This window comes from Podarcis filfolensis (genome assembly GCF_964270895.1).
Source record: "Podarcis filfolensis genome assembly, chromosome: 10".
Classification (NCBI taxonomy): domain Eukaryota; kingdom Metazoa; phylum Chordata; class Lepidosauria; order Squamata; family Lacertidae; genus Podarcis; species Podarcis filfolensis.
The window spans coordinates 4,759,657-4,776,978 of NC_139612.1; the positions used below are offsets into that span (position 1 = coordinate 4,759,657).

General features: G+C 41.4%; 1 protein-coding gene across 5 annotated transcripts in view; it reads left to right on the plus strand.

The window, feature by feature from the left end:
* Window positions 1–17,322, plus strand: part of LOC310744216 (guanine nucleotide-binding protein G(t) subunit alpha-3) — a 56,179-nt gene that overhangs the window by 10,400 nt on the left and 28,457 nt on the right. Inside the window, exon 1 of one of the 5 annotated variants that reach the window (XM_083575348.1) lies at window positions 7,901–7,931. The exons of the other annotated variants lie outside the window; for them this stretch is intronic. Within the exon in view, the coding sequence (XP_083431474.1) occupies window positions 7,916–7,931 (16 nt within the window). The 5' untranslated portion in view covers window positions 7,901–7,915. Of the gene's footprint in view, window positions 1–7,900; window positions 7,932–17,322 lie in introns of those variants that run through there. 5 annotated transcript variants of the gene reach the window in all.

The window sequence follows — 17,322 nt, forward strand, 5'->3', positions numbered from 1 at the left end:
TGAATACTGTTCCACCAGGGATGACCCACCCCGTCTCCTGCCGGAGGTGAAATGCGAATGTGCCCCCCCCCCTTTGTAGCCTCACATATTGTGGTTATGTGGCAGCAGTGAAATTTTGCTGGAAGCCGCAGCTGCTGCCACTGCCACCAATACCATAAAACTCTGGCAGCAGCCAGGGTGGGGTTTCCCTATGGGGGCACTGCCCCATGGGATCCTGCCACCCAAGGCAAACTGCTTTGCCTCATGAGCGAACTGGCCCTGTGTTCCATACAGGGCATACAGAAAAATAGCATACAGAAAAACTGAATACCAAAAAAACAAAAACCCAAGTCTGGAAGAAGGTGGACTGAATACTTCTCTGTGGCAAGCTACGTACTTCCCGTGAGAATGACCCAAAACTGATAAAGCACGAAGTAATATATTCCATAAAAAGCCATCACCCACCATCATTTGGACAGCCAAAGCCCCCACCCACCTTTGTCAATAAGCCCTCTTCTTTGGGGAGGTATGCGTGTAAATAGGAAGTAATGACAATGTTAGGAAATTGCCTCAGGTTAATAGCCTGCATGCTTTTATAGAACAAATGTTATTTTCACCACCTAATGTAAGTCGAAGTGCAGAGACTCTGCAAAAACACTATCAACATGTTGGCTGTAGTAAGCAAACAAAACAGAAGAAGCTCAAGTTAACCATGCCCATTCAGCACTCGGAAAATTCTGATCTAATAAATATAATGCTTTTTTTTATAAATAATATTTATTACTTTTAAACCTTACAAAAAGGAGAAAAGAAAAGAAAAAAAGAAAAAGAAAAAGAAAGAAAAAACAATACAGTACAATATATAAACAATACACAACACAACATTAACACATTAAACAAAACGAAAGCCAAAACAATTAAAAAAAAAAAAACACACACACATCATACCATCTCAATACCCTCTCTTTCATTCCCTTGTTTCATCGACCTCCTCTCACCTCCCTTTTTGTATTCCATTTCTATTAATTATTTCAGCAAATCCTTTCCATCTTTCTCTATTTTCTGTCATATGGTTATCTTAACATATTTTAACCTTATTTTCCATTAATACTATAGTACTTATTTATGCTAAATTCATTATAACATTTCTACTAAAGCCATATAATTCCATTCCATCATTTTTCTAACACTCATTAATTTTACATTATTTCGATATATAAACTTTAAACTTTTTCCAATATTCTTCCACCGTCTCTTCTCCCTGGTCTCGGATTCTGCCAGTCTTTTCCGTCAATTCCATATAGTCCATCAACCTGGTGATCTTCTGTCCAAGCCTCTTATAAATATAATGCTTTATGGTTAATTCATGGGAACTTTTTTTGACACACACCTTTATGAAGAGTAAACCCTTTTGCACTGAGTTGGTAACACAGCCATGTTATCACACCAGAACCAGTGGTTTCTAACTTGGCCTGGGGGTGGGGCTCAAACGGCTGATCAACCTTTCTGTTCACTTTGTAGTAATGGATGTGCTGCTCCCCTCAAATCTGAAGGCAGCCCAACTATCTCTGCATCTTGACAAGAAATTCTGTCTGATTTTTATGTGAAGTGCTACCAGCCTTATCCCCATTCAGCTACTTTGCCTCCAGATGCATGCTAAACATGTGGAGGAGGAGAAGCTCCCACTGGCTCTGCCCCAATGTTGCATGCCCCAGTTGCTCCCTCTTACTGGGGCTGCCACAGAGCCCCCAGGCAAGGCCCCCATGTGGGAGAAGGCAGGCACAGTGGGTGCCACTGGAGCACCCAGCACAGACGAAGAGGCCACTGTGTGAGCCTTGGCTGGCAGTGCACTGGCTTCTGGGCCAGACCAGTGGGGCTTCCTATAGGTGAGCTGCAGCACCCGCCCCTTTTGTGTCTTGTCCTGGGCACTGACAATCAACACTACACACTGAGTGGATAGGCTCCCATTCCATCTTGATGGGCTTAGCATATGCATGGAACCAAGTCCAGAACGAAGAACTTGGGCGAAGGAGGAGGTCTGTAAGATACTGTGGCCTTAGATCAAAGCATGTATCCAAAGCAGCACCCTCCAGATGTTGAACTGAAACTACCATCAGTCTCAATCAACACTGACCATGCTGACGGGGGCTGGTGGGAGCTGGGATGCAACAACATTTGGAGAAGACCACATTGGCTACCCCAGTCTAGAGTAATATTGCTCATATAACCAGGATCTGATACAAAGCATGCCAGCAATCCAAGTTTAGAAGATTGGTGGCCCATGTAGTGCTGGAATCATTAGAGGGGGGCAGAGCTTCAAAGCTCCAGGCTGAGTTGGATTTATTTATAACAGTGATGGAAAACTGATGGACCACATGTCTGAACACTAGACATGTGAGTTGGAGTACAACAACATCTCTCTCTCTATATATATATATATTGCATTTTTAATACAGAACAAAACACACACCTCCCACATCCCCTTCTCTCCCACATCCCCTTCTCTCCATCCACCAATTGTTCAACTTTCATTTCAGTCACAACATACAACTAAATACCTAGTGACTCCCCTTCCATCCTTTTCCTGGTTTCTGTACTTTTCTACTAAATTGCATACTCCAAATTTGTCATCTTCAAATTTCTTCCTTTGTTAAATTCTACTAGCTCCCATTCTGCTGGATTTACTCAAGGCCTGTTACGTTATTTACATTTTTATACTGGTTCTTAAAATAGTCAATAAACATTTTTCAATTCTCCTTATATTCTTTATCATCCTTTTCTCTTATCCTATTTGCTGTACCTGCCAATTTAGCACATTCAAGCATTATAAACTGCCGCTCTTCCTTAATGGGTACTGTACTCATTCTCCACTTTTGTGCCAATAAGATTATAGCCGCAGTGGTGGCATATAATAATAATTTTGGTTTTTTAGGGACTTCTGTTGTTACCATTCCAAAAAGGAATTTATCAGGCTTTTGTGGGAAGGTGTTTTGTTTTTTTTAATATCTTTGCTTAATTCATTGTAAATTACTTCACAAAATTACCTGATTACTTTACAGGACCACCACATGTGGAAAAAGGATACCTCTACTTCACTGCATTTCCGACATGTATCTTTTTCTTTTTAAAACATTATCTCTAGTTTGGGAGGTGTTGAGTAGCATCTGTGTGTCATTTTCATCATATTTTCCTTTAATTCATAACATGCCATAAAATTCATGTTTACCGTCCATAGATTCTCCCACAGCTCATAATCAATGTTATGGCCCACATCCTGTGCCCACTTAATCATAATTGATTTCACAAATTCCTCTTTTGTATCCCACTCTAGCAGCACTTTGTACATTTTTGATAATACTTTTAACTAATAAATCCCTTGTAAATTGGGAAAATCCAATTTTTTATGCATCTTAAACAGTTGGTTAATCGGATGTATCTGTAACCAATCTGTTAGTAATTTTTTTAATTCCTCGGGATTTTTCTTTTTTCTTCTTTTTTAAAAATATTTTATTTTTTACCAACCACCAAAACACAAACAGTGAAACCTCCCAGGCAGCTGATACATTGGGTATACAATATTCAATAATATACATATTCAATAATATTCAATAATAACATATTCAAATTAACCATATGCTCACTTCTATATACCTTAACACTCCTCCTTCCACAAGGTTTATTTTACTTTTAACATTTTAATTGCCCCAAATTGTTCCAATCTACTCAAATAATTCAATATCTTCTCAAACCAATCCTCCTCTTTCTCACTGACCTTAAACCCTTTCATTCTATGTATCTTCACAGTTAGGTACAGTGGTACCTCGGGTTAAGTACTTAATTTGTTCCAGAGGTCCGTTCTTAACCTGAAACTGTTCTTAACCTGAAGCACCACTTTAGCTAATGGGGCCTCCTGCTGCTGCCGCACCACCGGACCACGATTTCTGTTCTCATCCTGAAGCAAAGTTCTTAACCCGAGGTACTGTTTCTCGGTTAGCGGAGTATGTAACCTGAAGCGTATGTAACCTGAAGTGTATGTAACCCGAGGTACCACTGTATTCTAAAATTATAATATTATTCACTTTTTCCCTCCATTGGTTCACCCCTAGCTCTTCTGCATTTTACTCGCTATAACCTGTCTGGCTGCAATTACTATCAATTTTACCCATTTGCATTCCTCTTTTGTTTTTAACTCGGTACTACTCAGGGTAATAAGAACCATTAATTTAGTTATTTCCATGTTCCTTCCCACAATTCCCAATATTTCTATACCAATCTGTTTCCAAAATTCATTAACTAACGGACAATCCCACCACATATTACTGTACGTTCCCATCACTCCACATTTCCTCCAACAATTCTTACTTCCAGATTTTGTAATATGATATAACCTTACTGGTGTATAATACCATTTTTGTACCAGCTTCAACCCCTGTTCCTGGATTATCCTAGAGGTTGCAACAAAGGGTGGTTCTTGAAAGATTCTTTCCCAATCTTCATCTAAAATCTGTTCCTGAGTAGCTAACCTCCAATATTCTTACAAACTTTCCTTTGGTGATTTTCCCTTGTTTAATAATACCTTATACTGTACAATTTTGAAACGATTTTGGCCCCATCTGTCCTCTATCCTTTCACTAATTCTTTCACTAATGTAATAATTCTTTTACTACATTTTTTAACTTATTTTTCCTTTAGCAGAGAGGAAATTTGTCTTTTCTGTAACCAATTCATTTTATTCCAAATACCACTTTCCTGTTCCATTGTACCTTCTATTCCCCAACTATTCTCCATCTCTATTCTCCATCTCCTCAATTCTCCATCTCCTCAATATCTCCTTTAATTTATCCCCTACCTCCTTTGGGATGAGCTCCCATAACGGGGCCATTTTATCATAATACCACATTTTGGTAAGGGAAGAGAGGTCAAGAAAAAGCTCCCTTTTCCAGTTCTCCCATACCCAGATGGACCCCGTAAATGTTGATATTTTATATACTTGCCTTTTTCTTTTCCTCCTATCAAATATTCTTATTTTCCCTCCTACTGCTTCCAAATTCTCCCGCTCAATACACCCCAAATCTTCCCCCTATTCTCCCTCCAACCAAATCATAAGATGTCTCAGTTGGTAGGCTTTGTAATATAAAACCAAGTTGGGAATCCCCCATCCTCCATCTTGGATCCTATGATACCTATATCTTCCTGCTGTCCTTGGTTTCTTGGATGCAAAAACAAACCTATCAATTTTCCCTTGCCACCCTTTCAATATTCGTTCCACTATGCGCCAGGATAATACATAAAAAAGATACATTAATCTGGGTAATAAAAACATTTTAACTAATGCAATTGATTCCTTCCTTTTCTCCCATATTTTCAATTTTGACTGAATACTGCTCCAAGTTTTTTTATAATTATATTCAAATTATATTCAAATATTTTCTTCACATTTTTAGTTATCCTTACCCCTAAATATTTCACCATCTTATTTGCTATAGGAATACCCAATAATTTAGAGGCTTCTAGTTGAATTTTAGGTTTCACATTTAAACACATCATTGATGATTTATTAAAATTAACTTTTAACCCTGATACTTTTGAAAATCCTTGCAAAATTCTTTTTAATGGCACCATTGGGGTCCCCAGGTCCCTAACTGTCACCATCATGTCATCCGCATACATTGTCAATAACTCCCCCTCTGTTCTCCCTTTCCCTGGTATTTCAAACCCTTTAATCTCATTATTCTTTTTGAGTTTAATTGCTAATGGTTCCAGTGCTTAAATAAAGAGCATCCTTGCTTTGTACCACTTAAACAAAAATATTATGAATTTGAAGGGAAAGGAGGGAAAATATTGGCAAATAAAATTAAGAATTATCAGGTAAGGAAAAATATTAGAGCTATTAGAGATAATAAAGGGGAATTGGAAAAAGACCCTAAGAAAATATTGGAGACCTTTTTAGGTTTCTGTAATAGACTGTATGCAAGTAAAGGAATTAAAGACAAAGAGGTGGATCAATTTTGTGAAGGATTGGAACTCCCAGAATTAAATGAAGAAAATAGAAGGGAATTGGATAAGGATATATCAGAGGAGGAAGTTAGAACTGCAATCGACTCTGTGAATGTGCAATCGGCCCCAGGACTGGATGGGTTCAATGTGGTGTTCTATAGGGATTATAAGGATATAATTGTTGCCACATATGACTGTACTGTGTTGATGAACCCTACTCAGCTTATTGTGCTAATGCATTACCTGTTGAGAATGGGTCACACCCACTCTGATATGATCTTCTATTCTTTGAACTGGAACTTGTTTTCTGCTTGACGCACCTATATCCTGAATGAGGATCTGACCTCACTTTGTAGATAATATGTGTCTGTGTATTGATCAAATGATGGATCTCCATGAAATATACTCGGAGTTAAGAGTGGATTTCATGCTCTTTATTCAGCTCATAGTGGTGAGGAGGAATGGAAGTTCCCCCAGAATGTCTGCCTTATATATGCTATTTACACAATGGGCCCCAGGTGATTGGCTAATTCCGGGATTCTCCTGTAGGCCAATCAGGTTGTGGATTCCCTTCCACCTGGAGCTGGATTGAGTGGCTCCTGTGGACCAATCAGACTGCTGCATTCTGGATCCTATTGTTCTAGGACCAATCAGACTGCTGCATTTTGGATCCTATTCAACTCAGTTTATAACACTCCAGCTGCAGAAAACCCATCTGTCAATGTTGGCACTATCCTACAAAAACTTATGCTTTGGTATATTTGTTAGTCTTAAGACTCTATGGGTGCTTTGTGATGGGCATTCACTGTTTATTGTTGGATCAGTGCTCATCACATAGACAATTTTTTGCAGTGTCCATGATGGATAAATTTAAAAGGGGTTCCTAGACTGGATGAATCCTTCACAGAAACCCCAAAGAAAAGGATGTGGGCTCCAAGTGAAAGAATAGGCCTTTATTGAATACAAATGTATGTAGGATCAGCTTCCTAAAATCAGAAAGCTGCTGCCAAGAACCATATCCAAAGCAATGATCCTTATTCACTCCCAGATTACACATGTAAATTCTATTCACCAATCAAAGGGTCACACCAATCTTCCCATAGCAGTTGTAACTCAGTGTCATCATCCTGAACCAACTAAAATCACTTAGCTCTTCAGATAAGCCCTTATCATATCATATGATTATATATAACCATTTTTCAGTGTTTTTCTTTATTAATACTTTTTTGCTTTGCCTCCCTCTTCCTCCTACCTGAAAGCGATGAGCTCTGGGCTCATCCCACCTCTGGGCTCATTCATGGCTGTCTATACCTAGTTCATCAAAATCCCATCAAATATGCCAAATTTAGCTGGGGCCTAATCAGGGGCCCAGCAAAGGGTATTGCTACAGTCCTAGCCACAAATATGCCATTCTGTTTTTTCTTATTTCTTTCAAATTCCTCAGAGGGGTGGGCCTCATGTATTTTGGACAGGAAACACATTATTCCTGTATCCAAGCATTCAGGGAAGCATAATGCAACGTTAATTGCTTTTAGGGATAAGTGGTAAGCTTTTGTTTTCATCTGAAGCTGCAATGTAACACTTGTGGGCGAAGGTCCCCTTGAGAGGAAATGTTTCCGTCATGTTCATTGTCATGGTAGATGCTGTACACAGGAATGTGGGAAACATTCACTGGGATCAGGGCCAGGGATGTCCCTTTTAGCAGGACTGGAGCAAAGCCAAAGTGATGACACTGGCACTCTTGGACAGCTGCCAGGGCTCACTGTTGATGCTTGCCCGGCTCTCCCTTGAAATATACAGATATGAACTCCAAACATTGCCATTCAGCTGGCTCTTTCTTCTCTCTTCATTTCCCTCAGGGTCTCTGATGTAGCACTGATTTGGGGAGTTGTGGGAGATAAAAAGGGTGGCTGAACACCCTTTAGTGAAGCTTGAAACGATGCCACTGCAACCAGGTAATCTCACCGCCAGAGGAAGCGGGTCCATCAGAGGATGCGTAACGCTTCCTTAGATCTCGAGCTGACCCTCCATAGGCCATGGCGGAGCATCAGCCTTACCTGCGGAGGTCACAGGTTGAATGTTTCCTGCCTGAAATCTTAAGAGAGTAGCTGCCAGTCATTGGAGACAATACTGAGCTGCTGAGGCAGATGGGACAATTGTCTAGCTCATTATATGGCAGCTTCGTCTATTCTTAACCAGGCAGGAGTAAAATGGGAAACCACATTTGTCAGGGGAGAATCCTGAAAAGGGATCTGTTTCAGCAATTCCAGGCTGTGTGTTACGCTGTTGCCTTGAAAATAATTTGCTTGCGGACAGTGTGAGTCACTGACAAGGATGCCCGCGAGGGATAAGCAAGACCAGGCTTGACCAAACAACCAGCTTCACCTCCCCACGTCAGCTTACAAGAGCTGCCGGGAGTCTATGGCCAACAATACCAGAATGGTCCAATGGGTCCCAGCTGTAATTATCTACATGCCAGCAGGAAGGCAGAACTCATTATTCATGGCTTGAGGAAGGTGTGGCAGGGATAGAGAGAGAGCAGTTTAATGCCAGACAATGGAAAAGGCACACCTTTCTTGAGGTTTTGGTGGCCCTGGACATGAGAAACAATAATACTTGGCACCAGTTCAAAGTGTTTCACATGCACTTCTTAGGAATCCCTGCAAAAGCCCCATAGATTATCCCTATTAAATATGGAAGGCTGGAGCTGCTTTATGAAAGCACTTTATGAAACCACCTGCTAAGTTCACAACAAGGTGAGGTCTGAATCAAAATTTCATGGCTCATACAGCTGGCAACTACCATATGCTTGCTCTGAGAAGGTTTGCCAAGACATGAGCACGATCCAGATCCAGTTGCAGTAGCGAGTTTCCCTGTTTATTTACCTATAAAACCATTTCTATGCCATCCTGCCACAAAATATCATGGCTATTTGCAATATTCAAACATAAAACACCATTTCAACAACAACAACAACAACAACAACAACAAAGTACAGGTCATTAGGTCTGCTGACACAAAAAGGTATTCAAAAGGCCCCTGAAAGTCAAAGGGGAGGCGGCCTGCCCTGTCTCTGCCGGAAGAGAGTTCCACAACATGTGAACAACATTGTGAATTGCCCAAACTCTATCTGAGGCCAGTTGGGCCTCCACAACAGGAGGAACCACTAACAGTGCACCTCTGGATGCTGAGGTGGTCCTTAAGGTAGCCTTGGCCCAAGTTGTTCAGGGCTCTGTAGAGCAACACAAGAACCTCAAATATGGCCCAGGAGCATAAAGGAAGGGCCCAATCCTTTCTATTGCCTGGGCAAAAAGTGGGAAGGGATTCCCCCCCCCCAAATTGAGGGCCTTCAGGGAGCTACATGACAGTAGTGGGCAGGGACACTTCCACAGCAGTGCAAGTGGGGTGCAAGGGGGCAGTGTCTCAGCCTCTCACACCACTTGGATTGCTAGCTTTCATTTTTTAAAAAGCATGTTTCTAGCATTTGTGGAACCTGAGGTATGAGGGGAAATGTATAGGCACTATTCTTCTCTCTTCTTTTTTGTAAAATATTAGCCTGTGTTACCCTTTCAGTGTATTACTGACCTTCCCACAGGAGAAAAAATCCCATGGATGCATCTCTCTCTCTCTCTCTCTCTCTCTCTCTCTCTCTCTCTCTCTCTTTTCTCTTGTACCCTTCCCACATGCATTCCTACACATTCACACACAGTGCATGCCCTCCAACATTTCTCTGATGAAAATAGGGACATCCTAAGGGAAAGCAGGACATTCCAGGATCAAATCAGAAACCAGGATGGCTTCTCTAAATCAGGGACATCACTGGAAAATAGGGACACTTGGAAGGTCTGATAGTGTTCACAGAAATCCATGCTCACACAAAGCCATGTTCACACGTGTGTGTGTGTGTGTGTGTGTAGTGGTCTTTGTGGAGATGCCAACATAGTATTTTCCTATGTTTCTATATATGCTGTAAGCCACCCAGAGTGGCTCGGGGAACCCAGACAGATGGGCGGGGTATAAATAATAAAATATTTATTATTAATATTATGTGGGAAAGGAAGGGTTAATCCATTCCTACTAACTGTAGTCTCCTCAGAGCTCCCCCCACCATTCATGTGGCAATTAAATTTGAAAACAATTGCCATGAATATTCAAGCCTAATTGCCACCCTGAAGGGGGTGGGCAGAGGAGGGTCACAATGCATATGAAAAAAGGTGTAATACCATTTAAAATCCACCCCATGCTCTGCCCTCATCCAAATGATCTGCATGGAAATTAGGTTTAAGATCAGCTTCCAATGGAGAAGCCTCATTGCTGTGCCCGGAGCAAGCCAAGAAGAGGAGTCTGTAGGCTGGATTGTGGGTGGCGGGCAGCTGTATAAGCTGCATCCAGCCCCCAGGACAGAAGAAAACATAAACGTAAAGATGAAAGAACTTCTTTAGATATGGAGAGCAATGAATGAGCTATGCCTAAGCAGCATACGTAGAAATATTTGTGCCCATTTCCCCTCATGTTATTGGAGGAAAGGTAAGAAGAGGAAAGGCTGTGTTCTTATTGTTCCATTTTGTGTACCAAAGCACGGCGGGGGGACTGATGGATTGCACAGCCTTAGGTGCTACAATGGGAATGGGTGTATTCCGGAAGTAGATGTTCTTTACACGGCCCTTTCCCATCGCCCTCTTGAAAATACACCAGTTAACTGCAATCTTGTCTGAAGGCTTACACCCAGACCTGCTGCAAATACAATGCAAAGGCAAGCCTAGGAGGATAAATGCCAGCTGCCTTGAAGCAACAGGAAAGCCTCATTTCCCTCTTCCCAAAATAAGACCGGAAAACGTACCTCAGGAGCAGCACAGCAGCTAATGGTTAATGCCTAGCCTTGATCATCTGGTCCAAAAGTTAGTGGCTTTTTCCTCCATAAATGTCCTCAAAGCTATATGAGGAGCTCCATTCAGAACCTTTGCCACAAATTGCCCTAAATTTTATGTGTAAACCAGAGTTATTGTTCTTCTTTTTTTAAGTTGTTGACTAAGGTCACTTCCAAGCAGCCTGTATATGGAATATTCCTGCTGGTTAGTTTGCACAAATTTGCAGGGAGGTTAAACAACATTGGGTATTTATTGAGTGTTCCTTCTGATTTGTTTGTGAGGAGGTTATATGATAAGGCATCAAACAATCATTGCTCCATAATTTCCAGAGCATTTCCCCTTCTCTTTCCTCTTTGTGAAATGTCAGAGTGTGGGGTCGGGGAGGGGGGCAGTTTTGCTGTGTAAGATGCCAAATCAATCTTAACTGAATGAACTGAATTTGTTGGCATGAGATTGAACCCCAGCCTGAAAATAGCGACTGCCTGGAAGCACCCTAAATGCAGGGTTTCTGTGCATGTGTCTGCCTTTGGATTGCTAGACAAACTTCAGGGGATCCAGAACATGGCAGCAAGTTTGCAGACTGGTCAGTATGAAATTATTGTGACAGTACTTGGACATTTTCATTGGCTTCAGTAACAGGTGGCTGGTGCCCATCAGAACTGGTAGGGCATAAAGCAGAAAGATGGAGCTACAGTCAGTGACAGGCAAAGCCAACTAATTCTAATGTTGTCCCCATTTTCATAGAATCACAGAATTGTAGAGTGGAAGAGACCCCAAGGGTCATCTAGTCCAACCTCAGGAATCTCAACTAGATATGCATGACAAATGGCCATCCAACCTTTGCTTAAAAACCTCCAAGGAAGGAGAGTCTATCACCCCTTGTAGGACTCCGTACCACTGTCAAACAGCTCTTACTGTCTGAAAGTCATTCCTGATGTCTAGTTAGAGTCTCCTTTATTGTAACTTGAATCCATTGGTTCTGGCCCTAACCTCATGAGCAGGAGAAAACAAGCTTGCACCATCTTCCATGTGAGAGTCGTTGAGATATTTGAAGATGGCTATCTTATCTCTTTATCAGACAAATTGCCTCAACCATTTCTCATAAGGCTTGTTTTCCAGAACCGTCATCTTGGTCACCCTCTGCACACATTCCAATTTGTCAAAATCCTTCTTAAATTGTGATGCCCAGAACTGGACACAGCATTCCAGGTGTGGTCTGAACAAGGCAGAATAGAGTGGTACTATTACTTCCCTTGAATAGAGCCAGTGTGGTGTAGTGGTTAGGTGCGGTAGTCTCGTAATCTGGGGAACCGGGTTCGTGTCTCCGCTCCTCCACCTGCAGCTGCTGGGTGACCTTGGGCTAGTCACACTTCTCTGAAGTCTCTCAGCCTCACTCACCTCACAGAGTGTTTGTTGTGGGGGAGGAAGGGAAAGGAGAATGTGAGCCGCTTTGAGACTCCTGAAGGGGTCTCAAACTCCTCTTCTTCTTCTTGAACTGGATGCTTCTGTTGATGGTGTCTAGAATAACATTAGCTTTTTTTTTTTTTTTTGCTGCTGCATCATGTTAAGCTTGTGGTCTACCAAGACCCCTAGATCCTTTTCACATGTACTGCTAGTAAGCCAGGTGTCCCCCATCTTATAATTGTGCAGCTGGTTCTTCCTGCCTAAGTGTAAAACCTTACATTTGTCCCTACTGAAATTCATTTTGTTAGCTTTGCCCGGCTCTTAAATCTGTTAAGGTCATCTTGAATCCCAATTCTGTCCTCTGTGGCATTGGCTCTCCCTCCCAGTTTGGTGTCATCTGCAAATTCGATAGGCAGCCCCTTGATACCCTCACGCTAGTTATTTATAAAGCTGTTGAACAACAACGGGCCCAAGGTGGAACCCTGCGGCACCCCACTTGTCACTTGTTTCCGGGATGACGAGGAACCATTGATTAGCCAGTTTCACCCTCTGGGCTGGTTATAAGAAAAAGGCAGGCATGTGGGGTCTGAATGAGGCCAGAATGGCGCTGGTGTGGCAGTGCCCCATTGCCCTAATGAACCAGCCTCTTGACTTGTGTGCTTACCTGAACTTTTGTAGAGGCCTGCCCACCTGTCCCTTTTAATATCAACTCTCATGAACTGAATGGATTTAGGCCTATTGTCCCAGGAGAAGCTGCAGGATCAAGAGTGGGAAGAATCCATAAATGAAAGCCTGGCTAAATCCAGATGGTTACAGGAATTAAGATGGCAAGAGGTTCGTTTCAGGGAGTTGAATCTCATATACGTAATGCTTTGACCTATTTCCAGCAATAGCAACTACTGCTGGAGGAGTGAAACCAAAATACAAATAGGATTCTTGAAGATATTAATTAGATGAGGTGGAGAGAATATTCTGGGCATGTGATACTCTCTTCAGATTACTGTCTGGGTACTGAGATGACTGCTACTAGCAACTACAACTGGTTATATCATGCAGTGGGTATGTCCATGGACTGTAAACTGGAAAAAGGGATGGGCAAACCTGTCAATTTCACTTTATCTCCATTTCTCATTTTTCCAATCCTAAATTCTGTTCTCCACATTTCCACATCAGTTTGCAATGTTTTCTCTTTCATTTTTAAATATATTTGTTAGAAAAGTCCTTTTGAAAATTACCAGAATTTGATGCAAATTTCTTCCACTTAATGCATTTTTTTGCATTTTTGTCCAATATGCACTTTTTAACAAGCAATTGTCCCTAATAATGCATTTTTGGTATGTTATTTTACTAATATATGCATTTTATGCACACCTTATTTGGCTGGAGAACTGCACTGCATATTTTGGAGAAATATGAATTTTGAAGATGACTCTGTTTCGGTTTGCTCATTGTTTCAGAAAGTCCAAATTAGATAAGTTTGCCTTTAAATGCAAACTGAATTGAATCCCTCCACTCACTCCCTAGCTGTAAATTCCCAATTCAAATTTCACATCAATTGTAAATTGAACACTCAGATTCTTACTAAGTACACAATATGAGAGTAACAAAATTAGCATGTTGTTGTTCTTTAAAAATTAAATACTAGTTGGAGGTGGTCAGTAGTCTTCCCCACAATATGAAGGGAGAAGATGTTTAAGTTGTCCTTCTCCTGGTGAGATATGAGGATAAAACTTGCCACTGGTGCCGTATCATGCAGGGAGGGAATATTTATTACTAAGATGAGGTGAAGATAGCGACAAGGAAGCCTGCTTATCTTTGAGGTCTGCCGTCTGTTCTAGTTAAATTTGTTTTTTAATAGTTCTAGTTGCCTCAGCAGTGTTAATTGTAACATACAGGCAAGGAATGTATCAGTTTTATCTGTTTTACTTCTATGTGGGTTTAATGGCCATATATTTTAATTGGAGAGGTGATGGGAAAACAGCTGATTCAGCTCGGTGTTCAGCTGATAAGGAACGCTTAACCACCCATCTTGCCTGAAGGATACGCTGCAGTTTTGACACTTTCATCATGATTAACATGCTAGCACAGACCTACAGTGCTTCAAACAAGTCTTCCAGGACTCCATTGCCAAATTTAATACAGAAGTTTATGCTGAACTATGACTCAGCAGCTGGAGCAAGGAAGGCAGCGGTACCTGCAAAGCAATTGTGGCAAAAGGTACTTAACCTGTTTTATATGGACAGCCTTGATCCTTTACATGGCGAGTGTGCAAGGAATGGGGCTGGAGGTGCCTTATTCAAAATAAGAGGATTTGCTACATACTCCTTTAATGAAAGGTTAGCTAACTAGTCAGTTGATCTGGATTTATTAGGAGGTGATACATATGATCCCAGGCAAACGCCAACTTCTTCCATATAATGAAACATCAACTGTGTGTAATAATAAACTTGGCACAACAGACTTGGCCACAACAGAGACTGAAACTCCCTCACTATGGGAAGTTTTTCGCAACCAGTGTCTCCTGTCTAAACAAACAGTAAATCTTTAGCAGAACTGGAAAAAGAAGTTTCAGGTTTGAATGCCATAAATGGTACATTGGCCAGGTTAGTGGAGACAACAAATTATCACTGTATCACCACAGCAAAGACCTACCAGCAAAGAAACTGAAGTTAGTGAAGTTTTGAAGGTACATCAAGATGGGGATGAGTCTGAGCTCAGTAAGTCCCTATGAAATACAGTAGCAAAACAATTAAATGATATCTATCAAGATCTGAACCTGAACTCGGAAACTTGCTTTTACATCAGTATGAATGCTCAAGAGATGGGCTTGGAGGAGTCACTTTCCATTCTTAACCTAACCCCTCTGGATCCAAGGCTATAGACAGGAGAGGAGTATAGTGACCACCCACTTGCTACCTTCCAAGGAAATGATCTCAGCCCTTCACCTAATCTGATTTGTTCAAGCCCCAATCAGGCGTGCTTTGATGGAACTTTGGGGACTTCAGATTGATACACCTCATTTCCTGCCCTACAGTGAAGACAGGAGGAAAAAGCAGCAAATGGTGGAAGAATAAACATACTTTGAAAGGAACTGAACAAGGGGGAAAGTTCAAATTCCAATGGTGATTCTTCTAGGAAGAGGGCCCCAGATGATCTTGCGGTGATCATTCATAACAGGCCAGTGAAGAAATCCAGCAGAATAATGAAAACAGAATCTGAACTGATGAATGGAATAAATCTTGGTTTCTAATTCATATGTTTGCTGACAGAGAGCTGTTATTCAAATTAAAAGATTGCTCAAATAATCCACCCACCCAATGGCAAGTTGTATCAACTAGAGAAAGAGAATTGCAATCTGGAAAAGGCAACTTGAGAGAAAAGAGCAGGAGGTTTTTGAGCCATAAGACTCCTGAATTTGTTACCCATCCTAATAATATCCAGATATGCTCCAACAGAAAAGAAGGGAAGATTCGTGAGATGGATAGATATAGATAGATAGATAGATAGATAGATAGATAGATAGATAGATGATAGATATAGAGATATATTTTGAGATATATAATAATAATAATAATAATAATAATAATAATAATAATAATAATTTATTATTTATACCCCGCCCATCTGGCTGGGCCTCCCCAGCCACTCTGGGCGGCTTCCATAAAAACCAAAAATACAGTAAAATATCACACGTTAAAAACTTCCCTGAACAGGGCTGCCTTAAGATGTCTTCTGAATGTCAGGTAGATGTTTATCGCTTTGACATCTGCTGGAAGGGCGTTCCACAGGGTGGGCGCCACTACCGAGAAGGCCCTCTGCCTGGTTCCCTGTAGCTTTGCTTCTCACAATGAGGGAACCGCCAGAAGGCCCTCGGCGCTGGACCTCAGCGTCCGGGCAGAATGATGGGGGTGGAGACGCTCCTTCAGGTATACTGGACCGAGGCCGTTTAGGGCTTTAAAGGTCAGCACCAACACTTTGAATTGTGCTCGGAAACGTACTGGGAGCCAATGTAGGTCTTTCAAGACCGGTGTTATATGGTCTCGGCGGCCGCCCCCAGTCACCAGTCTAGCTGCCGCATTCTGGATTAGTTGTAGTTTCCGAGTCACCTTCAAAGGTAGCCCCACGTAGAGTCCATTGCAGTAGTCCAAGCGGGAGATAACCAGAGCATGCACCACTCTGGTGAGACAGTCCGCAGGCAGATAGGGTCTCAGCCTACGTACCAGATGGAGCTGGTAAACAGCTGCCCTGGACACAGATTTGACCTGTGCCTCCATGGACAGCTGTGAGTCCAAAATGACTCCCAGGCTGCGCACCTGGTCCTTCAGGGGCACAGTTACCCCATTCAGGACCAGGGAATCCTCCACACCTGCCCGCCTCCTGTCCCCCAAAAACAGTACTTCTGTCTTGTCAGGATTCAACCTCAATCTATATGGGTTTTTGATATATATGGGTCAATATATATGGGTTTTTGATAATTTTATACATATAAAACAACCATACTTGATGTTCCTGGTTTTGGATCTTCCCCGGCAGTTTCACCATCTCTGCGTACTCCATCAGTTTCATCTGCCATTCTTCTTTTTTTGGTATTTCTCCTTCCATGTCTGGGCTTTTAGCATTCTCGCTGCCATTGATGCATACATAAAAAGTCTTTTATCTTCTCTTGGTAACTCTTCACCTATTACACCTAGTAAGAAGGCTTCTGGTTTTTTAACAAATGTATTTTTAAACATTTTCTTTAGTTCATTATATAACATTTGCCATAAAGCCTTTACCAATGTACATGTCCACCACATATGGTAAAAGGTACCCTCCTTCTCTTTACATTTCCAACACAATTTTGAACTTGTTTTGTACATTTCAGCAATTTTACCAACGATATATCATTTTCATATAGTTTTCTTTCAATGAACAGCATGCAGTAAACTTTATTTCTTCTTTCCATAGCTTTTCCTAAGATGAAAGTTGGATATTATACCCAAAATCTCTAGCCCAATGCATCATCACTGCCTTGCCTTCTTCATCTTTTGTATGCCATTCTAAAAGTAATTTGTATATTTTTGATAACACTTTG